This window comes from Argentina silus (genome assembly GCF_951799395.1).
Source record: "Argentina silus genome assembly, chromosome: 6".
Lineage (NCBI taxonomy): Eukaryota > Metazoa > Chordata > Actinopteri > Argentiniformes > Argentinidae > Argentina > Argentina silus.
Window position 1 is genome coordinate 23,502,661 of NC_139660.1, and position 26,251 is coordinate 23,528,911.

Here is a 26,251-nt window from a genome sequence, read left to right on the forward strand (position 1 = left end):
TAAACATGATAGGTATAAACATTGAATGCACTGCTGGTGTCTGCCTAGGACGCTCTTTGACAGCCACGTTCATCACACGACTGGGACTGGAAGATTGCCCTGTTGAGGGTTGGTTCTAAAGGAATAGCGGAGGGATGGGTGAGACATTGGATGTTCTAGCTCTGCTCTACACAAACAAATCACACGCATTTCCATCACATAGAACGTGAGTTCTGCCGTAGATTGAAGACCCATCTCTTCAGGCTACATCTTAATGGTCCCTCCTGAAGACCTCTTCACTCCCACTACCCCCCTGTACGTGTTTCTCTCCTGTTAATAAAACATTTAAAAAATAAAAAAAAAAGGCCTTCTTCTAGCATTGTGACTACCTATGGCCCCCCTGGTCCAAGCATTGATTATTTTATCTTATGATGACTGATGGATAGATGATTCACTTACTTAAACAAATGTATTTTGGATAAAGGCGTCTGCTAAATGCCATACATGTAATGTAAATGAGTTGTGAAGATTTTATTTATTAATGCAACAAGATGCATCCTCACATCAAGCAAGGTGACTGGCATCACCTTGGGATCTATGACCATAATCACAAAATAAAAACGACTTGTTTTGTGTTTTCAGGTGGTTGTCAAAGAACTGCAATGCAAAAACAATTCAAAGACACTCAAAATGAGCACTATGGTGTGTGTGTGTGACTGTGACTGTGACAGCACATTGTACCATATTTTGTACATGGATCATTTTCATATTTGTTTTCATTCTTTCCTTTATGTGTCCCCAGACACTATCAGTATCCAAATTCCAGAATTGTGGTAATTGAATTTCCCCGCGGAACATAACTCTCACATACTGTTATTTATAGCTGTGTGAGTGTGTGGTATCATCATGTTGTTGTTGTAATGGAGAGTGTCTTAGAACAGGGGAAACCCACCCTGGGACTCTCCCTCTGTGGTCTCTGACAGCTGCACACCTGTTACTGATGGACAGGGCAAGCACGTACGCGCGAACACACACACAGGTTCTCACAGGCCACTCCTGACCACCCCAGAGAGACAAAGACCAGGAAACGCTGAGTCAGAGTTGGGTCATCCCAAGCGTCCGACTCCCCATTGAAGTTGAGATTTAAAACGTTTAAGGTAAGGGTTAAGGTTAGGTATGTCTTAAAGTTAGGTAAGGGTTAAGGTTAGGTAAGGGTTATGGTTAAGGCTAGGTAAGGGTTAAGGTTAGGTAAGGGTTAAGGTTAGGTAAGGGTTATGGTTAAGGCTAGGTAAGGGTTAAGGTTAGGTAAGGGTTATGGCTAGGTAAGGGTTATGGCTAGGTAAGGGTTAAGGTTAGGTAAGGGTTATGGTTGGGTATGGGTTATGGCTAGGTAAGGGTTAAGGCAGAGGTACATAGGCCTGACCTGCCATGTCACCAAGGGTATACTTAGTCCACGTACTGTTGAAGTCTCTTTGTGGCTCGGAAGGCAACTGGCTTTGGTGTGCAAGAGCTACAATTACCAGAAGGCATCATACACACTTAAGGTCTGTGAAAACACAGTTAAGGAATGCTTTGGGAAAGTGTTAAATGCAACCCTGCTGTTAGTCATGGAGTCTAATGAATACATGCCGAGTCACTTATATTTATTTCTCTCTCTCACACAGACACACACACTTTTTTATTAGAAAAACGTAAGCATTTATTTCAATATTATAAAGATTTACAATATTTACTTTATTATCAAATAAGAGCAAGGCGTGAAAATCTATAGCATTACCATTCATTTCGATCTTCTTTACAATTCTCGTATAGAGTAACAATCTGACCTGATGTACTGTACAGCGAGCCACACTCCAGGGCAGCGTGCTACCATGGCAACAGACAACACCCTCACATGAAATGTCATCCTCCTCTTGAACACATATTTTGGGTTAAATGAACCAGTAAGAAATGTGGAAAAAATTGCATCAGATAACGTTTAATCTTGTTTTGTGTTTTATGAAAAAGTGTAAGAAAAAGGAGGTTCAACCGGTTTTCATGGAATCTCAACACATTTGAAAACGAAATGTTGTGGATGAATACAGAGTTGAAACCTGGTTGGTGTTACCTATAGATCGAGGCATCTAAAGATAGAGTCCTGCCAACAGGGTGCTGATAGTGCTGCGTTCATGCCATCTCTGAAACTCAGGAGCTTCCCAGAAACAATTATTCTGTGTTATTTGCGTCGAGCTTCCCCGTTGTTCCATTCTGATACTCTTTTGGCTGGTTTCCCGGACAAAGATCAAAACTAGTCCTGGACTAAATAACATTTTCAACGGAAAATCTCGACTGAGAACTGCTTTTTTTTTCTTTCTTTTGTCTAGGACTAGGCTTAATCTGACAGTGGTCTCTCCACCAACCGGCTACATCAGACCACAGAGGATGCTAACGTACCATAGTGAACAAAGTGTTAGCAACAAATACTGGACTATGAATGTACTAATAAATGACATGTCTACAGATACGGTAACGTACATAGATATGAAACAAAATCCTTGAATTCAACTTTGGTTATCACTCAATATGACTTAGATAATGCACTTTCAGAAGAACATTAGTTTCGAAAATAGAGTTGTAAGGTGTTTAGCGAGTATAGGAAATACAGTCATCAGTGTACTACTACTGCAGTGACAGTACTCGACATGCAAGTGTGCCCGAGCCTCCGACTCATTCAGATGTACGCGCCCCCCCCCCCCCCCCCCGACTCCTCCATGCAGAAACCCAGTCTGCCACACACACCAACACACTGTAGGAAGACATCAGATGGACAGCAGATTGTCAAAAAGCTGCCAGCGGATTGGTCCGTCGCAGACCTCCTTTATTCCTCATTATCTAAAAGGAGGAGAGGGGGGGGGAGAGAGGGGGGGGGGGAGGGGGAGAGAGAGAGAGAGAGAGATGCAAGTTAAAACAACTGATTCATTAGACAGGCTAGAGTGGTTGAGTACACACAGAGCCCAGGGGGGGTCGCGGGGTCAGGAGTGATGGCAGAGTGGAGCTGATAACACGCTACAGTTTTACACTCATTTCTCACAACGCCAATACAACCAGTGAGTGACCTTTGACCCTGGACCATTCAGTAGAGGTCATCTACTTGAATCTGGCACCGTGGAACACAAAACAGCAACATCCCCACAGGCCCAGCTTTCACACAACGGGTTAGGGATTTCACTTTTCAGGCACAGAACCATTTAAGCATCGACATCAACAGAGGAAGCTCGGTCTAATCTCCAGCGACAGGTAGACTAATTCCCCTACAGTAAGGTTTATACAAAAAAAAGAAAAAAAAAAGAAAAAGAAACGTAAAGAATTTGACACAGCCTCCGTGCCAAGCCTGTGCCTGGCTCCATGTACATTACTCTGTCTGAGACTAGAACCCACCCCTCCCCCCTCCCCCCCCACACACACAGGAAGATCAAATACTCATGCATTGAGAGAAAGCAAAGCTGTGAGAGGCAGAGGAAAAAATAGACAGAGCCCAGCCAGACAAACTAGTCCTGTGAGACACACACACACACAGAGAGAGAGAAGTAGAGCTTTGTCTGAAGGCTCTGCTCTTGTATCCTGGGGGAGTTGCATCAGACACAAACGAAAAACACACACAGACACACACACAGACACACACACAGACACACACAAACACACACACACAGACACACAGACACACACAGACACACACAGACACACACAGACACACACAGACACACACAGACACACACAGACACACACCCTGTCTGACAGCAGACTTGGCAGGGGTGAGGCTGGGGAGAGAGAGAGAGAGAGAGAGAGACAGTCTTTAGAGTGTTTCACACATCAACCCAGTCCCTACGTGACGAGTAAAGCCGCTGGGCGTTAGGGAGAGAATAGGATTTGGCAGATTAGATTAAATGGCTTTATAAAGCCTCTCACGCAGTTTGCCGCGCGCTGTGGAAAAAGGAAAAAAAAATCCTTTTAGAACAAAATCAGTGCTGAAGTCCTGAAGAACCGAACAACGATTAACGGAGCAGAACACGTGCGTGCCTGTGTTTAAATCATGACAAAACATGACGTGTGAAGACAATGGGAAAAGGAGTGTGTGCGTGTGTGTGTGTGTGTGTGTGGGGGGGCAGAACAAGTGCTATTCAGAGACAGAGGAGACATTGGGAGATATGGGGAAAGAGAGAGAGAGAATGATGTTCAGAAGTGCTGTTCAGAGAAGGAGACAGGAGGAGGGAGGGAGGGAGAGAGAGAAAGAGAGAGAGAGACAGAGAGAGAAAGAAAGAGAGAGAGAGAGACAGAGAGAGACACACACAGAGAGAGAGAGACAGAGACAGAGACACACACAGAGAGAGAGAGAGAGAGAGAGAGACACTCACCCTCTTGGTATGCTCCGTCTGCCATCACCAGGTGAAGGATGTTGGGATAGAGGTGCTGGTGCTTGGTACCCAGAATGCTCAGCACCATGCTGGAGCCCATGTCGATGTTCTCATCCTCATCCTCATGGATGGCCTATTAACACAACACAACCACACAGAGAAAAACGTTTGAGCGGGCACTCGAATAAAACGCTACGATTCGCTGACTTAATCAGACTTTTTATTGTCTTTTCTAAATGCAGCAGGGGGGGGGGGGGGGATCATCTACACATCTATGGAGGTTAGAGAGGCCGGCTAGCCATCGGTAGGTAGGTAGGTAGGTAGGGTCGCTGGTTTCGATCCCCACCCCAGGAGGGAGAAGGATGTGAGCTGGTGGCTGGATGGTTGCTGGCATCCTATCTAAAAAGGTACCCATCACTGCCGTTGTTCCCTTGAGCAAGGCACTTAACCCCGTAAAAACCTCCCCAAAAATGACCACATTGCAAAAGTTGATTCGATTCATTGTACGGATCATAAAACAGTGTTTTGTTTGTTTGTTGCGTGGTGCCTCCCCCTCGCTGTGAAGGCACATCGCTTGAGACAACAGGTGTCCTTTCAAACATTTGGCGTTGACAATACGACGACACCAGGGCCGGGGTCGACTCTGTTTCGATTCAGTCCGTTCGGGAAGTGAACTGAAATCCCAATTCCCAAACGTCCTCAATGCTCCTCAACGAAGACAATGGAGAATTGAGAATTGGAATGCTAGTGAACGTCTTGAATGAACTGAGCTGAAATGGAATTGACCCCCCCCCCCAACCCCCGGGTGACACCATTCCAAAAAGCAGACAGTGGACAATGGTGCTAGCGTGGTTAGCATCTGTTAGTGGCAGTCTATCAGTCTACCACGCTGTACACACACCTAGGAGGTGTGGAGGGAGGGAGGGGGAGGGAGAGACCTAGGAGGTGTGGAGGGAGGGAGGGAGAGACCTAGGAGGTGTGGAGGGAGGGGGAGGGAGGGAAGGCAGAGACCTAGGAGGTGTGGAGGGAGGGGGAGAGGGAAGGAGAGACCTAGGATGTGTGGAAGGAGGGAGGGAGGGACCTAGGAGGTGTGGAGGGAGGGAGGGAGGGAGAGGGAGAGCCCTAGGAGGTGTGGAATGGAGGGAGGGAGGGAGGGAGGGAGGGAGAGACCGAGGAGGTGTGGAATGGAGGGAGGGGCAGAGACACCAGACCTTGATCTTGTTGTAGGCCTCGATGAACTTCTCAAAGCCCATCTCTTGCTCCAGGTTGAAGCGCAGCTCCTCCAGGCGGCTGAAGATGCTCTCCTGCTCTTCGCCCTCCCCGTCCTCCTCCTCCCCACTGTCATCTGTACACAAACACACACACACACACAAACCCTCTTGAGAATCTAGAACGCAATCTGGCTGCCTGCATGAATGTTTTATGCTTTGTTTACTGTTTTCGTTGGCCCGGTTTGTTTGTGTCAGAATGCCCGGCCTTTTTTTGGGTCAGAACGCTAACTTTTAAAAGGATATTTCACTATACCACCAACAAAGTCATGCAGTGTTGTTATTTGTCTTGTGGCATACAGAGTGGTCTGCTGCTGTCTGGTTCAAGTATTTCGGCATTTTTGGAGGGATAGTCGGCTCTCAAATGGAGGTCTATAAACAACTGTCCTGTAGACGGTGTTCCTTCGGACAGTTTAGTGTGTGTTACGGTGTGTGTTGTGTTGCGTACTCCTCCGACACAAACTCCTTCACAACCACACCCGTCACAAAACCAGCCAAATAGGGAGAGTGAAATAATAACGGAATGGAAAACGATCTGTCATTCTTCTATTCTGTACCTGACTGCCATTCTTCGTTGAGCTGACTCTCACTGCTGTGATGCTCTTCCTCCACCCCGTTCGTGAGCGGCTCCCCCGCGTCACCTTCGTCTTCATCACCCGGGCTCCCGTTAGAGACGTCCTCTTCATCGTCCACAGCCATCCTAATGAGCTCCTCCTCCTCTACCTCTTCATCATCCTCCCCCTCTACCTCTGCTCCATCATCGTCCTCCCCCTCTGCAGGGTTCCCGTTAAAGGCCGCTCCCTCTTCCTCCGGAGAGCTTCTGTTAAAGCCCCCGTCTTCTTCCTCCTCTTCTTCTTCTTCTTCTTCGTCCTCCTCTTCTTCTTCACTGCGATCCTCCTGCAGCAGTCTCTCCATTGAGGCCCGGAGCTCCTGCAGGTCCTCATCCTCGTACACACTGAATGTAGAGAAACACACACACACACACCCCGTTAACACACTCATACACACACACCCCCGTTTACACACCCCAGAGTGAGTGAGTGTGAGTGGGTCTTACTCGTCAGCCTCTGAGTGTTCCTGGTCTTTGGCCTCCTCCTCCTCCAGGTCCTCTATCTCCAGGTTGTTGTTGTCGGGGGCGACGGCACCGTTGGGGACCCCTGCGTCCTGTAGAGAGCTGAAGAGCCTGCTGAGGTCTGGGAGAGAGCACGTCCGCAGCATCTAACACACACACACACACACACACACACGTCAGTGAGTCACACTCCCAATCCACCAGTTCTCAGTGGTACTCTTTGTGAATGTCATTATGGTGGATCATCATCTGCATCGTGATTTGTGGCGAGAAAGGTAACAATGAAATAGAATCATCGTCCTTTTCATGGTCAGAGCTTTCAGTGCTCTGGGGTGAGCAGAGAGAATGAGGGGCTTTAACACACGACAGGGACGTCCCCAACCTGTGCTGTCACCGATAGTTTCCTTTACCTTATTTTAATTTAGAGAACTGTTGTACCAAGGTTGGTGGATGCGTCACAATGCGGCAAGGTTCACTGAGGACCTCCATGGTGAAGGATGGGATTGTTTCTCCTGATATATTGTGGTTGTATATGACATATTGATTTCTGTGTTTGTGTTCTATTTTGGATGTGTTCTATTTTGGATGTGTTGTTTTGTTATTGTGGAAATATTGTTGACAGGGTGCACCTGCAAAAGAGGCCTTGGTCTCAGTGTGTCTCCCCTGCAGAAATAAAGGTTCAATAATAATATATATATATATATATTTTTTTTTTTTTTCTTTTTTTTTTTTTTTTTTAAAAGGCCAGCCCAGTACAGCTCAGCTCGCCCTACAGGGTGAGTTGGGGTGACAATGACACCACCGTGTCACAACACCTGGTACAGTACTGTCCCTGGACCAACCTGACGAGGAAGGACCAGAACTCAGCAGGATTTGTTCTGTGTGGTGACCATACCTGAATCAGACAGTCATGTGAAAACTCTCTCAGCTTCGGATCCGGCCAACTGGTACCAGTTGAGGGTAATCAAGTTTGATAGTATGTGTGTGTGAGAGAATGTGTGTGTGAGAGAATGTGTGTGTGTGTGTGTGTGCGCGCGTGTGAATGTGTGCGTATGTGTGTGTGCATGTGCGTGCGAGGCGCGGGCAGCTGGAGTGGCCTCTGGTGTGGTGACACATCAGGGATGTGGAAGAATCGCATTAATAACGCTCCGTCCAGAGGGAGCCATGGCTGAGAACACACACACACACACACACACACACACACACACACACACACACACACACACACACACACACACACACACACACACACACACACACACACACACACACACACACACACACACACACACACACACACACACACACACACACACACAGCATAAGGCTCGACCTCAGTGCACACTCCCGGATGGATCACACCACGCACACACGCGCGCACATGCACACACACACACACACACACAGCACCAAAATAACAGGGAGCTGAGCACGTCTCCTTCCCCCCTCTGTCCCTGACGGAGGTTATGAAACATGCAGGATGATAAATGTCCCCTCTCTCCCATCAGGCTCTGTTCCAGACCATGTGATGAATAGGGCCAGCTCCGTTTCTGAGCCCCTTCATGAATAAAGACTCAATCTGAAGCTAAAAATACTCCAGAAGCCCTGACACTCCACCAGCCGGCCAGGTCAAACACGACCACACTACCAGAGCAGTGCACCACCGCAGAAAACCACACTCATCAAACATGGAGGGTCGTTTCAGATCTCCTCTTGGGATGTACTCATAGTAATGGTTGATGGAAAATGACTATCGTATCCGATTGACCGAGGAGGCATGTTAATGGAGCATGTTAACGACGTCCTCGGCCAATCAGGAGGTGTTAGTAACTACTTATGTAGTGATATGTAGTGGACTGTACTACATGTACAGTAGTCGTGTGCCAGGGGAGGCTGGTGGAGGTAGAATTTGGAGGACGGAGGCTCATTGTAACGCATGGAATGGAATGAGGCCCCGTCCTCCGATTTCTACCTCCACCAGCTGCCCCTGTCGTGTGCCATGATGTCCAGTAAGGGGAATGTCGAGAGGTGATTGGCCACCCTACCCTGTGCATCATAAACGTGGGTGTAGGACTGACTGTCAATATTGCCGCTCCACACTTTGCTCCCCTTATGACTTTTTATGTTTTATTATTCTTATTATGATTGTATCGAACTGCTGATTGTTTGATTGTCGTTTGCTGCATTGCTGAGGAGCTAGATTACCCCAAGCATTTCACTGGATCATTTGCGGCTGTATTTCCAGTACGTGACAAATAAAATGATAAAATCACACGTCACGACATTTCCTTCGTTTGTCATTCCACATAGAGACTGTGGCTGTGTTTCAATGGTCGCACCAGCACACCACTGAGAACGCACGGGCAGTACATGGTTTCAGTCTTCAAAAGGCTGCCCTCTTTGACCAGATTGAACATTTGAAAAACATACATACAGTACGCTACGTTTTCTAATGACAGCAAACGTGCATGTCGACGAACAAAACTTAAAATAGGTTCATAAAGGCCGACGCTCCACCTTGACACTACATATAACTCATTCAGTGCCGAGAGCGAATAAAGTCGCCCCAAATTGTCGACGTTCTAGAGTGCAAATGGTGACTTTTTTTCACCAAAAATGCACACATGATGATGCTTCATTTTGTAGCCAATCAAAGTATCGTTGCGAGGTAAATACCGCACGAAACACTTGGCAGTCGCGGAGGTGAGTGTTACGGAATTCTTTGAACAGTTAGTGGGTTCAGAAAGCGCCTTGTTTGGACCAAACCAAAGCTCCACATTCATTGTTCTTTATCATCGCGTTCCTGGACCGCTTGTGATTTTATCATGGCCGTTTATCACCATTTTAAAGCTCAAAGTCACACACTGGACCTTGAAGTACGCGAGTCGGGGTAATGGGACATGGCCATGTGTTCACCTTGGGGTTGTTGGCGTCGAACAGGCCGGTGGAGAGGCCGATGAGGAGGGTGTTGTGCTGCTTGGAACGCAGCGGGGAGACGGAGCGCGAGCGCGAGGCCAGGGAGGAGGAGGACTCGTCGAAGGAGGACTGGGCGGAGAGGAGAGCCAGGGCCGTGGCACGCCGGTGGGCCGGGGAGCAGCTCAGCTTCAAGAAGACAGGCTCCTCGCTCTGTACTGTACCTGGAGAAGGAGGGGGGGGGGTGAACATGGGACAAGCCATTTGTCTTGATTTAATAGTATAGGTTTATTTTTTTATTGATTTAAAAGCATAGGATTGGTTTATTTTTTGATTTTCATGAACAGGGAGGAGAACATCTGTCTACCTCTGCTCACCTGAGGGTTCTGTTGGTTTCTCTGCGCTCTCCTCCGCCTCCTTAGTCTCTGCTGGTGTTACTCTGCCCTCTGCTGGCCTGGAAGAGAAGTGACACAAACATCAAATAAACATCTCCATGAGAAATGCAATATGCACAGGGACAATTTTGTAGTTTTAATAAAGACTACATTCAGTTTCATGAAGATGACTTAGCGGACTGGTGGGGTAATCAGTGACCCTTCACCTGGGAGGCTGTGGGGCATTTTGGTCCCAGGCCTGCACTACTCCAGCTGGGGGGGGGTGGGAGGCTGGCTTCTTTGGGCTATCCTGCAGGACCACTGACTCCAAGTCTGCTGGTTCTGGAAAAAACAACAAGAAAATCTCACTTTGTTTAGTTTATCCAAAACATTTTAAAACCAAGCACCAATAATACATGCACATGAATCAAATCATAGAGAATAGTACAAAACAAAAGTCTAGAACTCGGTCCATGGTGGTCCTCTTAAAGGGAGAGTTCACTCTAAAATAAATACATTTTCTAAGTCGGTTTGGAAAAAAGCGTCTGCTAAATGACTTAAAAATGACACACAACATGTTCTGTAGTGAATAAGGTAGGGTTCATGTTACACTGACTGTACGAGGACTTTCAGCAGATAACCACATGTCTAGTTAGAGAACCACTGACCTTCGACCCCTGTAGGGTTTGATGGTGTCTCTTCTGTTGGGCCTGGACTCTTCTCCTGACCAGAGAAGTCTGTTGAGGTGACCCTCACCTCCTGAACTTTGACCTCTGTTTCCTGAGTCACGACAGCTGGTGGGCTGGGCTTTGCGTGCTTCACCTCCTTAGCTCCACTCACACCCTCCATCTCGGCCCTCTCCAGAGTCGTGTTGTCTGGGGAACAAATCAGAGTGATGAGCCATGCGGAAGTCATTGTTTAATCAATCAATCAATCACATTTATTTGTATAGCACTTTTTACATAGACAAATGTTGCAAAGTGCTTCAAAACAAAACGATACAAAAACATAAACTATAAATACAATACAAACAATACGATCTAACACCCCTTGACAGTAGGTGACCAGTAGGTGACCTTGGCTAACCCAAAATGTAAGCCAAGAAAAAAGAAAATCCCCAGAGGGGAGAGAAATATAGGTCACAGTGGCAAGGAAGAACTCCTTGGGAGGAAGAAACCTTGAGAGGAACCAAACTCCAGGGGGACCCATCCTCCCCTGGCTGATCAGGTGCTGAACAGTAAACTAATGCGGAATGTGGTGTGATGAAAGAGTTCTATGTTGAGTCTTGATGTTGTGGTTGACAAGGACCCTGTTTGAATACTCTTGGAAGGCGTCCTTCCTTCTTGCCTTCCTTGAAGAAATCACTGATCTGACCTGACTTGATAGGTGAAAACAATGTAGTGGGAAGGTTTGCTTTGGCCAATCCAGTCATGTTAGATCAGTGATGACCTCAAGGAAGCGAGGAAGTAAGGAAGGTTGCATTTTAAGAGAATTTGAACTGGGCCATGGACTCTTTGAAGGTAAGCCTATGATAAGCGAAACAAACAAACAAACAAAGACCCACCGGTGAGTTCCTGACCCTCACAGATGCTGACGTTCCCCAGTGGCAGAGTGAGGGGCTGAAGCTCCACCTCCTGCAGAAGTCTCAGCACCTGAGAATCCGGGCCGCGCCCCCATGGTTTCCTGGGGGTGTCATCCTGTAGCACATCCATCCGGATGACTTCACCTACTGTCTGCTCTGAAACACACACACACACACAGAGTTCACTTCACCTACTGTCCACTCTGAGATACATACACACACAGTTCTATTGCTAAAACTGTACATTAGAAGTGGTTTGAGCATTCGCTGTAGCCTGCCTGGAATGTCAGGTAGGTGAATGTCAGGTAGGCGGTGTTCCATTGTACCAGGCAAACTCAATCAAGCACATAAGCAACAACGGCCGAGACGGCCTCATGGGCATTCTTGACTTCATACACAGTTACACAACAAATCTGAAATTGTGACAAGAAAACAGTGCTTTATGTATTTATTTTCTGACAGATTGTGTAGATTCTCACAACTACCACCGTTGTCAAGGGAACATGATAAACAAATCTACTGTGGCATATGAATATCATAACAGGTGATTTAACCTTGACATTATGTTTTGTTAAATCACAGCTTCAAACTCGTCTTGGCCAACCACGGGGGGTGGGGTGCAGTGCATTTGTGTTGTCTTGTGTCCAGAAAATACGGGTGTGTCCAGAAAATACCACATTCCAAACAGTTGGTTGATGATTGATTGGTAAATAGAGCGTTGTTGTTGTTGTAGTAACCTACCAGCAGTCCTGATACAGGAGTCTTCTAGAGTCTGCTGGGCCAAAGACAGGACAGGAGGAAATCCAGCCTCCCATTTCTTCCTGTCACCACCAGAGGGCGGCCTCTCCTCTGGGGACAGAGCCTGAGAGAGGAAGGAGCCTGAGGGGAGAGATGGAGGATGGAGGGGAAAGCATTTGACTGCACCGTAGTGATGCGCGGGTCGGCTATTCACGGACCTGCACCCGCTCCACCCAATATCATGCAGATAAAACAATCCGAACCCAACCCCAACCCGCAAACATTAAACTCTCAGTAGCGCAACCAAGCGGAATACAAAATCTTTTATCATTTTCAAGTTAGAGGAATATATAGGCCTATAAAGTAGGAAACAAAATACCAATTCATAACCATAGTCTCCATTTTATGAGTCCATAGAATTTGACCCGAACCCGCCCCGATCTCACTATTATTTTGTATTGACCCAACCCCGCCCGATCCGCAGACGAACCTGGGCTGACCAGCGCATCACGACTGCACAGACTAAGGCACCGCACCGTTGGAGTACGTTTAAAAAGCATCCATCCTTCCTTCCTCCTTTCCTAATCTCTGATCTGACGTGGTTGGATCAAAGCAATCAAGTCAGAGTGATTTCTTCAAGGAAGGGAGGAAGAAAGGATGTATTCAAACAGGCCTGCTGCTCCTGTGACCTCCTCATCTCAGTGAGAGGGTCCTGTTCTTCAACTTGGTCTTCATGACCGCTCTACGCTGCCTCAAGAGATCACTTCTAATGGCACTGTGTTCGGTACATTCAACACATGCTCTGGAGCTACAATATGAGAGATTATTCTGAGATGGAGGCAATAACCGAGAGACTATTCTGAGATGGTGACAGTAACGGAGAGGTTATTCTGGGATGGTGACAGTAACCGAGGGGTTATTATGGGATGGTGACAGTAACTCACCTGCTGTGGTGATGCATGTCTCTTCTAGGGTCTGCTGGGCCACAGAGAGAACAGGAGGAGCTCCAGCCTCCCATTTCTTCCGGTCACCACCGGAGCATGGCCTCTGCTCTGTGATAGGCTGACTGGGTTGGGAGGTGGGGCACGGTCCCTCTGAGGGCAGGGCTGAGCCTCCTGGCTCCTCCTCCTTCTCTGGGCTCTGGGTCTTCAGGTTCTGATTGAGTCTGCGGAGAATCTCCTTCTTCTCGCTCTGAAATCACCATGGAGACACAGTTTCAAACATATCAACACCGACACAAAACCTGGATGGACCAAACTTTGATCCAACTTAAGCTGCTTTCACATTACACAATGTTGCCAAGAATTCCTTGATCGTAAGAAATTACTAGTAAGTTCGGGACAAGTCATGGACAAAATACGGGTCATACTAAACAGTTCTCCGAATGCATTTGATCAGCAACCCTCCGATCAAGATCAGAACATATATCTGAACGTAATCGATATCTGATCATGCCCAGGGTACGTTCCACTCATGCCCAACGTTTTACGGTGAAGTTGTTAAATGTGAAAGCCACACATCTTGCTGTGGAACTTTCTCCTCCTGGTGTAATGAGAGACTCTCCGACCACAATACATGTTTAACTGAAGGCAGCTTCATACGATGACTGTGTGTTGAGCCACGACAGTGATGACTGACAGGTAACGGAAGGTTCTAGATGATGACCTCACTCACTTGAATGACAGCAGCCTCTGTTTTAGGTGAGTCCTCTTTCAAGGGCGAACTCTGCCCAGAAGCCAGCTGCTGGGGGTAAACAATCAACAACAAAATAACATCATCAACAAGAGGTAATGCATACTCGACACAAGCCACAATAGAACATGAGAGAAGCGTTGTGATTGGCTGTGTGTACGGACCGCTCCCACATCCTTCAGCGCGGCAGTCATGGAGATGGCAGGGGGGGAGGGTATGGACGAGGGCGGGGCTTTAGCTGCAGGTTCCTGTGAGGAGGAGGGGCCAGACGGAGGAAGAGGAGGTGGAGGAGTCTCCAGGACAAGAGCTCCTCCCATTGCCGCTGCCGCCACACCTCCTGCTGCCATGGCAACCTTCACACCTCGAACTGCAAGCTGACAAAAACACAGACAAATTCATGTTGATGGCTTGAATTTTGACCCTTTTTCACTTCCAAACTGAGCTGAGCGAAACTGAACTGTACTGTACTGTGACAGTGCTGGAAAGGAAATATTAGATAAGCACTAATATATGCAGATATGCACTGCAACCCCCCGTACCCCGCCCCCCCCTCCCTGTGATTGGCCAAGAGGAGTTTGAAGTAGAGCCCTGCGCGGGACTGTTTTCTTCATCCCGCTCCCGCCCGCTCTCACTGAATTTCTGACCATTACCGCCCGCGACCGCAGGGTGCGTGTTACACTCCCGCCCGCTCCCGCAGTGTGTATGTCCACTCCCGCCCGTGTCCGCAAAACTCTGAGAATTTCTGCCCGCACAATAATAGAGATGCATTGATTTTGTGTCTTCTCCCGTCCCGCAGGAGAAAACACGTAATTTTATAGGCTATTAATAAAGAGATTCATGGGGTTGTTTGTTTCGTTTGAGAACGAGTTCCAAATATCTGACTTGCCTTGTTTTAGTTTTTTTGGGTAAATGCCTTGCTTGAGTTTCTTTTCCACATCATTAACAGTGATCTCCATTGTCGCTAGCCTAGACTACATCCCGATCCCGCAGTGTTTTTTTTAGCCGCCCGTTCCCGCCCACAGCAAAGTTCAAACCGCCCGCTCCCGCGAGATTTGCGTTGCAATGCAGCCCTCTAGTTTGAAGCTGTGATTTAACAGAACATAATGTCAAGGTTAAATCACCTGTTATGATATTCATATGCCAGAAATCTAAGGAAATTAGAGCTAGCCCTGTAGTGTGTGAAACCCCCGTACAGGTGTGTGTGTGTGTGTGTGTGTGAGAAAGGAGGGGAGGAAGAAGACTCACATGATCCTCCCAGGCTCTCTTCTCTCTTTCATACGCCTCTCTTCTCTTCTTCTCCAGCTGCTCCTTCAGCACAGCAGCACGGGCGTTCGCTTGGGCCTGGCGGGTAGGCACGCACACACACACACACACACACACACACACACACAGTCAGTCCATGAGCAAACAAGCGCGGAACCTTCAGAAAATGTCATCAAACGTGATGGCCTGCAAGACTCGATTGGCTAGCTATCTGAAGAGCTGCTCAACCAATGGTACGGCAGCAATGTCACTCCTATCGCCAACTACGCGGCCTGAGACCCACCTTCAGGGCCTCGATCTTCTTTCTCCTAAGCTCCGCCTCCTCGTTGGACTCCTGGCTGTCTGAGCCGTCACTGTCATACTGAGAGAAAAAGGATGGAAAAAATGGTCGTAAAAAAATAATAAAAAAAGATTAGAATATGTTCAACTTACCTAATATAATAACGGTTAATTAATTTAAAAAAAAGCAAAACAAATATGATAATGTGTCAGAGGACAGTTGTTGTGAGAGGGCAGAGGGTTACCTTCTCTCCTCGGAGGCGTGCTTTGATCTGCTGCCGCTCGTTGAAGTTCTGCAGCCTGATCTGCCTCAGTCTTGCCAGGTACTCCTGAGAACACACACACGCGCACACACACACACACACACACAGATGTTATACTCATCTCAGATCTCAGAATCTCGATTGAGATTCTGGGGGCGCAGGCAGTAAAAAGTGCTGTCGGAAGTTGTAAGCAAGTCCACACCCCCTTTTTGCTGAACGCTCCACCTGAATAAGACCCTCCTCCTCCTCCTCCTCCTCCGCCCATGCTATTGTTTACAAGTGCAGGCGTTGCAATGAAACAAGGAGCTAGCTGAAGACATTTTTGATGCCATCATTTCACATGTGAGCAGTGTGCATTTAATATCTTTTTTTTTATTTTTTTAAAAACACGTTTGAAATCCCTGCCTCCATTTGAAGCGCTGCTCTCTATTTGTCGGTAGCATGTGTGTGTTGCTGGTGACAGGATATACCGCCTCCCATCAGCACTTTTTGGGCGCACCGTCAGACTCTCTGAATAAAATGGAGAAGTCTGACTGAGTTCCATTAACTCCATTAACACACACACACGTTCCTTTAACTCACACACACGTTCCTTTAACTCACACACACGTTCCTTTAACTCACACACACGGCCAATGAAGAAAACTCAGATGTCACATGACTCGAAGGTTACAGCTCTACACAGGTTCTACATATCATCATCATACATTTAAACACAAACACATTTCAGCTTATAGAACACACACAAACATCAACTTATGTCATGTGTGTCAACAAAAACACAAAGCATTCACCAAATCAAATCAAATCAAAACACCTCAAATAGAAGCACTGGAGTTATTTGAAATGAGCCAAAAACAACAGCAAATGAGGAACAAAATAGTATGCACACAACAATATCATGTGGAGGGGAAAACCAAATAGCTAAATCAAATAATTCATCAGGTTCGAGACACATTTTCCCTCTGCACGCACACACATACACCTCACACACAGTACAGGGATTGGGTGATGGGGGAGGGGGGGGTGCTCTGGGTCACTGCTGAGTTAAGGCCTGACACTGTCTGTGGAGCGCGCCATGCAGACACAACAGAAGAGGGAGGACAAGCCAAACCAGGCGTGTTATGAGTGAGGAGGTGGATGGAGGGGAGTGAGAACATCTGGACATCCACAGCCGGCCTCCTACCTCCTCCTCCTTGTTGGCCCTGTGCCACCTGCATCGTATCGAACTCGACCGGCTTCCATAGATGGCCGCCAGGTTTTGCCGCGCACCCTGTTCACCGTTCAATTCAACCACATTTCAGAATGGGGCAAGGTTTGCGCTTAACAGTGTCAATTTAGTCTGGTAAGAAAGTCAATTCAACTCGTCATCCTGATGGACACTGTGGTTATTCATTGTGACTGTACGTATGTAACACACAAAACAACCTATTCAAGTGATAGGAAGTTAAAAAGAGCCATCCTATGGTTCACTGAGCAGTGGAGAGAATCATACATTCACTGTCCTCCCAACGACATACATCTACACTATACTTCTATCACTCTGTCCCTCTACCCAGAGCTCCCACAGAAGCAGAGCTCTTCGCAGAGTTCTGGCTACTTCTCCTTCAACTTCACATGTATTTCAGTTGAAAAGCGGGTCTGTATTCTTAGGGCTAGGAGTACCGTTCAAAAGGACAGAATTAGGCATTCAAAGGTATTCTATGTACAAGGTATTTGAGTTAGGACCTATTTCATATTTCAGTGATGTCCTGTATGGAGGAATCAAGGGGGTACGTACCAGCTGGCCCTCAGCACGGACCTTGTTCAGCATGGCCTCCCGCTTACGCTGCAAGAACTCCTCCACCTGATTGGCCCGTCCCGCAGCCATCTGACCACGTTGCCTGGAGACAAAGGGCCAAATTGATGACTCATTGACTTCACTTGTAAGTATTTTTTTTTTTTTATATTTATGTACAGTACCAGTCAAAAGTTTGGACACACCTTGCCAAGAGTGTGCAAAGCTGTCATCAAAAGGTGGCTACTTTGAAGAATCTAAAATATAAAACATATTCTGGGTTTTTTTTGGTTCATTTTTTTGTTGACTATATAATTCCATATGCTTCATAGTTCTGATGTCTTCAATATTAATCTACAATGTAGAAAATAATAAAAATCAAGAAAAACCATTGAATGAGAAGGTGTGTCCAAACTTTTGACTGGTACTGTAGTCCTTTGCATATTTGCTGCTGAAAATATGTATTTATTAAACAAAATTGCACATTACTGAGATGTATTATGGTGTAAAGGTTTTTACGGCCAGTCAGAGACAGTATAAGATAGTGGGTGACCCAATGGCTGACCTGCTAACGTGTGCTTGCTTGGTGACGTGCTCCAGCCTCCGCAGCTCTCTCTTTACCGCATCAGGTTCTGGGAGACGGGCCGGGCCGCTGGGCAGCACTGGGCCAGCAGGTACACCCCTGACAGAGACAACACAAACAATCAACCAACCAACCATCCAACATAGTTCTTAAATAACCCAAAGGGGGCTGAATGAATACATTGTTTGAAGTCTAAAAAAGAGTGAACCATCCCTTTAAATCTTTATTTAGTCCGTGAGGAAACTTCCCCCCCCCCCCCAATTACAAAACACGCAGGCAAAATAGTAGCGGAGGCTGAACCTACCTCATTGGACCATCTCCTCCTGTTAGTGCTGCCTCTCTGGCGCCCTCTATGGGCTGTGGAGCAGCGTGGTGGTGGTAGTTGTCATACTGGCCTCTGTGAGGGCCGGGGGAGGGGGAGGGGCCCTGGGCGGGACACGGAGCAGCAGGACCTGGGCCAAGGACGGGAGCGCCGCACACAGCCATCATGCCACCTCCAACGAAACACTGTGGTGAGAAACAGAGAGGGTAAGCTTTCTGTAGCCTAGTCCATCTGAAGAAGAGTGTCTGCTCAATGATTCAAATGTCAGTGTAAGCGATAGAGAGGTGGAGGACTTTGACTTCTGCGGAGGATCTAGAATAAAAACCCATGCGGTGAAGACTGTGAAACAGAACCACAGAGAGGTTTTCAATGAAGAGGAGGAAGTGGAAGAGGAAGAGGAAGAGTGGCCATACCTTCCTTTCTGGACTGCTGCCACCACTGGAGCTCAGGACATGCCTCCAGCCCTGCTCTCGCGCTCGGTTAATCTGGTGGATCTGGGGGGGGTCCGAGGGCAGGTCACTGTTAGTGTATGTGCTTCTCAAATGTGTACTATTCAAAAAATAAAAAACACAATGTCAACAACATAACCACCACGGTGAATGGTGTCTAACACCTACCCTTTCCCTCTCAAATCTCTTCATCTGTCCAGCCTTCAAAAGAAACATCTAAAAGGAGAAAATAGAACAAAAAAATATTAACATTAAGGTTTCCTATCTTGAAAGATGAAATATATATCAAAGAATCATAATAAAAGAAAATAATAGAAAGAAACGGAGAGCACTACAGCCTATGGTGAACACTGAGCTTCACCTGCTCCCTCTGTTTCCTCTCCTTCTCGATCAGCTCCATCCTTTTCTTCCGGGCTCCTTCCTGCAGAGTGAAAAGAAAGGTCAAAAGGTCAAAACAGAGACACGGTGGGACCTGGTGAGAAGCGCTGCTAATGAGCAGGTGTACGAGGAAGGAAAAGACGAGAGAGAGTATACTCTGTGAGGCAAGGTAAAAGAGAGAAGGTAAAAGAGGCAGGACTCTCCGAATGGGCTGGGAGGAGAGAAAGAGGGGGAAGGGCTGCAGTCTGTTTGGAGAAGTAATGATGTCAGAAAAAACGTAAGTAATCAGGGAATTTGGAGTGGGAAAGAACCAACGATTAATACAGGAAGTGGAGGGGGGGGGGGGGGGGGGGGGCGCTCTCAGCTGTACCTCATATCTTCTCCTCTCTTCCTCCACTCGACTCACTCTTCTCTGGGGGGTGGCTGGGAGGGGGGCCTGAGCAACATATGACACTGGGGTTCAGAGGACGGAGACACACACGCACACTACAAAAGAACAGGATACAAGACTCGAGGGGTACTACAACATGACAGACATTTTAGTAACACACACACACACACACACACCAAAAAAAGTAATGTCCAAATAAGATGAATAGATAAACAGATCAACACACAGTTGAGAGGTCGTATCCACCCACACTAAGAAAGAGAGTGGCAGCATCGGATCATTCTGCTTCCAAAGGTGAGAGGTCACTGAAACTCTTCACGACCAGAGCTGCTACTCACCGCTTTGTGTTTGACCGCTGGTTTCCTCTCGGCAGGCTTCTTGGCTGCGTCCGAGGCTTTCTTGATGGTTAAAGGCACTCCGTATTTGGCGGCTGGTTTGGTGATCTTCTGGGCGGGGGCAAAGGGGGTGGCGGCAGGGGCGGTACGCTTGGCTGGATGGGGTAAGAGATATCAAAACAAAAACCCCACCGTATTTCATTCAGGGATCAGATCAAATAAAAATCGAATTACATTTTATGTGTCACGTACATCGCATACAGCCGTAATTGATATAGTGAAATGCTTTGGAATCTAGCTCCTCGATCAGTCAAGAGTCAACAACAATCAACAAATAAGTAAATAGCGAAGTTGAGGAGGGGCAGATCTGACGGGAGGCCATTCTGCACGGCACCATCTTGGTTAGTGACATCTTGGTTTGTGACAGATTCTACCCACAATCACGCCATGTTGAAATATAGACAAATCAAACTGATCTCTCTGAGTCTGCTTTCAATGGTTGTTTAGCGTTTATCTGTGTTTTGTGAACAGTATCGTGTTGTTACACTATCAGTGTGTTTACCTGGTACCCCCGGCGCCACACACACTTTAGGCTGTTTGTGGAGGAAAGTATGGCTGAATTCCTGAGCAATGATCTGAGTGAGAGAAAAAAAAAAAGATAATTATGCTGAAAACAAGATTCACACTGTGTATCAAGGGCTCACATTCTCTCTGTAATGATGCGCCCCAATTCTCTACCCTTTTCCTCAGGTGTGCAGCTGTGCATTATAGCATATACAACAGTGTCATTGGCATATAGATGTTACAATTATCTACAGATAATCTAATATTGTTAATGAAGAACCGGTCCAAAAACCGATCCTTGTGGAACACCCTTTGTTATGTCCTTGTGGAACACCCTTTGTTATGTCCAGAAAACTGATTTAACACCATCAATTAATACGCACTGCGTTCTGTCTGTTAAATCATTTTCAAACCAGCTACATGAGGCCTGATGCAGGCCTATTTTAGACAACCCCTGAATGAGTAGGATTGGTATAAGCATGGACTCCTATCCATCCTCTGTTCAAATCCACATGGTGGAATGCACAAGTGCACACTTCAGGAAAAGGGCTGAGAATTGGGAGGCAGCATCTCTCTCTGTGTGTCCCACCTGTGGAGAGAGGAACTTGTGGATCCGGTGGGAGAGGAAGGGCTTGGACAGTATGGTGCTGACAGAGGGCCTTTCCCGGGGGTTGCGTTTGAAAAGAAGGCCCATGAGGAGGCGCAGGTCCTGGGAGTAGTGCAGCGACACCGGGGGGTACGAGCCCCGGATGATCTTCAGAACCAGGTTCTTCATGTTACCAGCCTCAAACTGAGAGGACAGACACACACACACACACACTTGGTATAGTGCCATAACCCTTTAATAACTACCATAAAGGCCAACCAAACAGACTCAAAGGGAATTACTGAGTACACTCATGGCTTATTCTGAAATTATTCATATGATTTATATTCATCTGAGGATCAAACGGACCATGGGCTCAACTGATATGATCAAACTTTCAAAGACTGCTCTCCGAGTCATCATGCATTAAATATGGGACAACAAGGAGGGGTACTTCAAAGGGTGCTGACACGCATGCACACGCACACACACACGCGCACACGCGCACACACACATACACAGACGGTACTTACTGCATGCTTAAGTGTACACATTTCATACAGGACACACCCAAGGGCCCAAATATCACTGTAGGAGGAGGGGGGGGGGGGAGGGAGGGAGGGGGGGGTTGGAGAAAGGGAGAGAGAGAGCATACAAATGGGTAGGGGGTCAGGAAGGATAGGAGCAAGCTTGCTCACACAGTAATGAACACTAACGAACAGTCATGACACTAATGCACTCAGTGCATACTGAGATGACGGACCTGACCATGGAAGACAACTGTAGGCTCCACAGGCTACAGAGTGTGATGCCCTGTGCTGCAGTTCATTAAGACGAACACTGAGTCATGGAACACAGGTTGATAGGATTGCATGCATATTTAAATAGGTTCTGAGGGAATCAATACTAGCTTCCTAGATGTACTGTACACCAGTCTGTCCACTCTATAAAAGGGAGACATGACACCATTCCATCCTGGCAGCAGCAACAATGGCCCTTACGACTGATGGGTTTACCCACGAATCAGACGGGCTCGGGTCAATAAACAATAATAGTGAGATCGGGTCGAGCGGGTTCAGGTCAAATTATAGATTTGTCCAAAATGGAAATGATAAAGAAGATTCTATGTTCATTCAGATTTGTATTCCGCTTGCTTGCTCTCCTGACTGTCTATCCTACTATTCCCTAATTGGCATCTGTCAGTAGCTACTACACCGCTGAATATGTTTCATATTTGTGGGTTTGGGTCTGGTTCAGATCATCATTTTATCTGCATGCTATCGGGTCGAGCTGGCTCCGGCCATGTCTATGAAACAACGCAACGAGGTGCACGTCAGTAAACAGCCGACCCACGCATCACCACCCCTCAGTGACTCAGCAGGATGACTGACTCAGAATTTGTGAAGAAATGAATAAATGCATTTAAAATACAATAATATTATTAAACATGTCATTTACAAGGTGCCTTTATCCAAAGCGAGCAGGAATTGAACCCACAACCTCAATACTACATCCTTTAAATAGGCACCGAATACACATACGTTTACATAAGAAAGAATCCTACAAGTAAGACCACTTTCAGCTCTTACCTCTTGTTGTTGTACGGTTTGCTTTCACAGATCTCTGGTGAAAGGTAGTATGGCGTCCCAATGCATGTCCTGGCCAGCTCTACAGTACTGAGAGGGGGAGAACCAAGGACAGTTAATGACATTAAGATTATCAAGGAAAAATCCTCACTTCAGTATGACCACAAACCAGAACAAGGTCTAGATGCTTAACTATCTGTAGCTTTATTAGAAAATACATTTGACTCACCTATTCAGCACCCTGGCAATCCCAAAGTCTCCTAGCTGTATGGTCCCATCTTTGGTCAGAAATATGTTCTAAGGAGAAAGTTAAGGTGGGTATCATTATTATGATGAATATTAATAATATACAGTATGTTGTTTTGTTTTGTTTTTTCAATATTCGAGGTGGAGGCAGGACATACCTGTGATTTGATGTCTCTGTGGAGGATCTTCCGGTCATGGACATGTTTCAGGGCAAGGCAAATCTGCACAAACCAATTCAGGATCTATCCCAAAATGGACAGAGGAGAGACGTTTGGTCATATTGTCAGAGACAAGTCTGTTCACACTTTTGGTGAAGTTTTCAAAACAGTTCCTAATTCAACAACCACTGACCTGCACAGGGAGTAGGTGACTCACAATAGCTGAACAAGACAAGGTGCCATTGATCAAGCTGATGAACAGCCAACACCTCTAAAAGTGAATAGATAAGAAATTTCCTCCATACTCTGCTGAAGATGTCCCTCTGACTCATCCTCTAAGACAACAGCCTGCTACTACAAAAAACTCAGGCGTTTCTGATGCTTAACTTGGATCTGGTGGTTTTCACCTGCTTCATACATGATCTGGGGGGGTTTCACCGGCTTTGTGCATGATCTGGGGGGTTTCACTTGCTTTGTACATGATCTGGGGGGTTTCACCTGCTTTGTACATGATCTTGTTGGCTTTTACCTGCTCCTCGGGGAATAACAGTCCTTTCTGAGTGTTGATCTTCTTGAAGAGGTCTCCTCCCTCACAGTAATCCATGACAATATACAGACAGCCGCACTCTGCAACACAGAAAAACACACAGAAGGATCTGGGTGTGTGTTACTGCTGCAGTGCTTGGATGTTCACGAGGAACAAACCCAATCAGAATATCTCCCTGGCCAGGCGGACGTTAAACAGACTCCACAGGATTCAATTAAGAGGGAGGGGACAGCATTAGGTCATCGTCTGCACTTTAATTAATTAGCTTAGCCTAGGCTAGTGCTTCCTGTCCCCGCTGCTGCCCAGTCACACACACACAATTTTTCAATGATAAGGAAATAGGTAGCCTACTCAGGCTACCACTGTTGACTTGAACCTGTGAATAGGGTTTACCTTCAAAGGACTCTTTGTACTGGACAATGTTGGGGTGACTCATGTTAGCAAGAACAGCCACCTCTTTGCGGGACTCCTGTCTTTCTTTATTAGACATCTGCCATCGATGACAAGAGGGGGGGGGGAGAAAGTGTGAGAGAGAGAGAGAGAGAGAGAGAAAGTGTTAGAGAACGTGAAAGATATCCTGTTGAGTGGAATATGACTGCCTACATCACATCATGTAGAAGGTGGAAAAATACAATGTCTCAGCAGCACCACAAAGGGTCGGCCATCACAAAGAGCAGAAATATAACAACAAAAATAAGACTTTTTTGACATGCAGTCTTTTATACAATTTATTTTTACATGAAAGGCGAGGTGTTTACCCGGGAGATGCCAATCTCCTTGATGACAAACTGACGTCCATCTTCCTTGGATTTGACAAGGATGGCCTTCCCAAAAGAACCCTCCCCAATCTTCTTCACCTTCTCATATTTATCCATGTCTCTGGAACAGCTGACTCCTCATGCTGGGGCTTTAGAGAGAAAACAAAATACACCGATGCCCATTAATCATGTTTACACAGAAGCAGATGCATTTATTTACCTCTATTCTATAAGACATCCCTCAAAGGGCAGTTTAAACCATAGGTCCACAGCACAAAGTTGATATGAATGACATCAATTTAAAGTGCAGCAACAAAAAAGCTTGCTGTATACAGCACAGATGCCTGGCATGTTTGATGACAATCAAGGGTGATTCTAGGATCGGCCTTCAGAGTGAGGAGAATGCGAGAGTGTTAAAAATAGAAACAAGACCCCAGGTGCATGCTGAGACCACAGGCACCCCCAGCGCTGGGCATAGCGCCGATACACACTAGCAACAGAGGAGTATGAATTATTACTACGGGAGCACAGACATACAGACACAGACACAGACACAGACACAGACACACACACACACACACACACACACACACACACACACACACACACACACACACACACACACACACACACACACGAAAGGAAAGCCAAATCACATAAGTATGGGTTCACATTTGCGTTTTCTAGCATGCTGTCACCAACTTCCATTGGCTACATTTTCATGAGCAATGGGACTGACTGAGGATGCTTCTACGATGCTTCGATGATGATTTGGTAGGCCTGCTCTCTGACAGGCTGGGACCCAATGAGGCTGATGATGATGACGATGAGTATAGCTAGCGAACCAAAACTTAACACAAGACAACAGTTGTCAAACACACTATCGCTCACACGCTTTGCCCAGCATGCGTATGCACATGCTTAGAAATGACAACACTTACCATCAGGATATGAGTTTACAGATGAGCTTCGAGCGGCTACTGCTTTGCATCAAGACACCTCGAAGAAGCCATTTGCGCACTCTATCTAACTACAGCGGCACATGACCTCCGCCTCATTGGTCGACTGTGGTGTAGCAGCGCTCTAAGAGGTTTACGAAGCTGTCAATCAAGAGGCCATCAGGAACAGGGCGTGTGTTTGTTGCGGTGACATTTTCCCTAGCAACCATTAGAACGGGACACTTGACACGGTTTGTTGCCAGAAACTTAAAAATACAGTAAAATACAATACCGCACAGTATGATGCACTGCGGTTCACTCCATACATTTGGACAGTGAAATAAAAATGTTGGACTCTGTACTTTACAATATGGATTGATGATTAATACAACGCAAAACAAACAAACACGCACGCACACGCGCGCGCCCACAGGCACACACACGTTGTCATTGATTTCCCTAACATGTATAATTAAGGGTTTCAGATTTAAGGGAATATGAAGGTGTTTAGACCTGTGAATAGATCCTGTGAATAGAGGGGAATTGATTATGTTGGTAAGGACTGGAAGGAGGTCTTTGGAAATGGATTGGAGCAAGGGAGGGGATAGGATGGAGGGGGCAGGGGTTGCCCACTTGGATGTGACCAGTTTTAGAATATCATCAGGGGGGAAAGAGCTGATAAACCAGAGACCGAGTGTAGCGCAGTGGGTTTGGGAGGAGTGGTAGCAGTGTTGGCGAGAGGTAGAGAGAAAGAGCTGTTAATGCCATCAACCTTCAAAGTAGGTGACAGTCATCTGCAGACAGGGAGGAGAGAGGAGG

The 26,251-nt window shown here is 46.7% G+C and overlaps 1 protein-coding gene across 2 annotated transcripts; it reads right to left on the reverse strand.

Moving 5' to 3' along the window:
• Positions 1-1,682: 1,682 nt before the first annotated feature.
• Positions 1,683-25,497, reverse strand: nek1 (NIMA-related kinase 1). 2 transcript variants are annotated; one of them, XM_083671659.1, is made up of 35 exons: positions 25,436-25,497; positions 24,495-24,643; positions 24,130-24,226; positions 23,719-23,816; positions 23,190-23,273; positions 23,015-23,082; positions 22,789-22,875; positions 21,733-21,787; positions 21,203-21,403; positions 20,612-20,684; positions 20,053-20,204; positions 19,694-19,759; positions 19,307-19,366; positions 19,114-19,161; positions 18,910-18,990; positions 18,479-18,681; positions 18,157-18,273; positions 17,595-17,697; positions 15,797-15,880; positions 15,556-15,633; positions 15,255-15,350; positions 14,174-14,383; positions 13,992-14,057; positions 13,262-13,508; positions 12,321-12,458; positions 11,562-11,735; positions 10,666-10,872; positions 10,225-10,339; positions 10,001-10,077; positions 9,627-9,847; positions 6,696-6,856; positions 6,196-6,593; positions 5,582-5,715; positions 4,371-4,503; positions 1,683-2,850 (listed from the first exon to the last, which is right to left on the reverse strand). In XM_083671659.1, exons 2-35 carry the CDS (start codon positions 24,609-24,611, stop codon positions 2,837-2,839), a joined length of 4,263 nt encoding a protein of 1,420 aa, XP_083527785.1. In that variant the 5' UTR covers positions 24,612-24,643; positions 25,436-25,497; the 3' UTR covers positions 1,683-2,836. The 2 variants fall into 2 exon arrangements, with proteins under 2 accessions (XP_083527785.1, XP_083527786.1); XM_083671660.1 differs by lacking the exons at positions 1,683-2,850; positions 4,371-4,503; positions 5,582-5,715 and having other exon boundaries at positions 6,464-6,593; positions 9,991-10,077.
• Positions 25,498-26,251: the final 754 nt, after the last annotated feature.

Bases quoted from the DNA above. Each gene is read 5' to 3' on its own strand.
- nek1 (XM_083671659.1), bottom strand. From the start codon at position 24,611: ATGGATAAATATGAGAAGGTGAAGAAGATTGGGGAGGGTTCTTTTGGG. The intron at 13,509-13,991 runs GTGAGTGAGGTC...TGGTGATTTCAG, and splicing joins CAGAGGCTGCTGTCATTCAA to AGCGAGAAGAAGGAGATTCT. The intron at 11,736-12,320 runs GTAGGTTACTAC...TGTGTGTTTCAG, and splicing joins CTCCTGTATCAGGACTGCTG to AGCAGACAGTAGGTGAAGTC.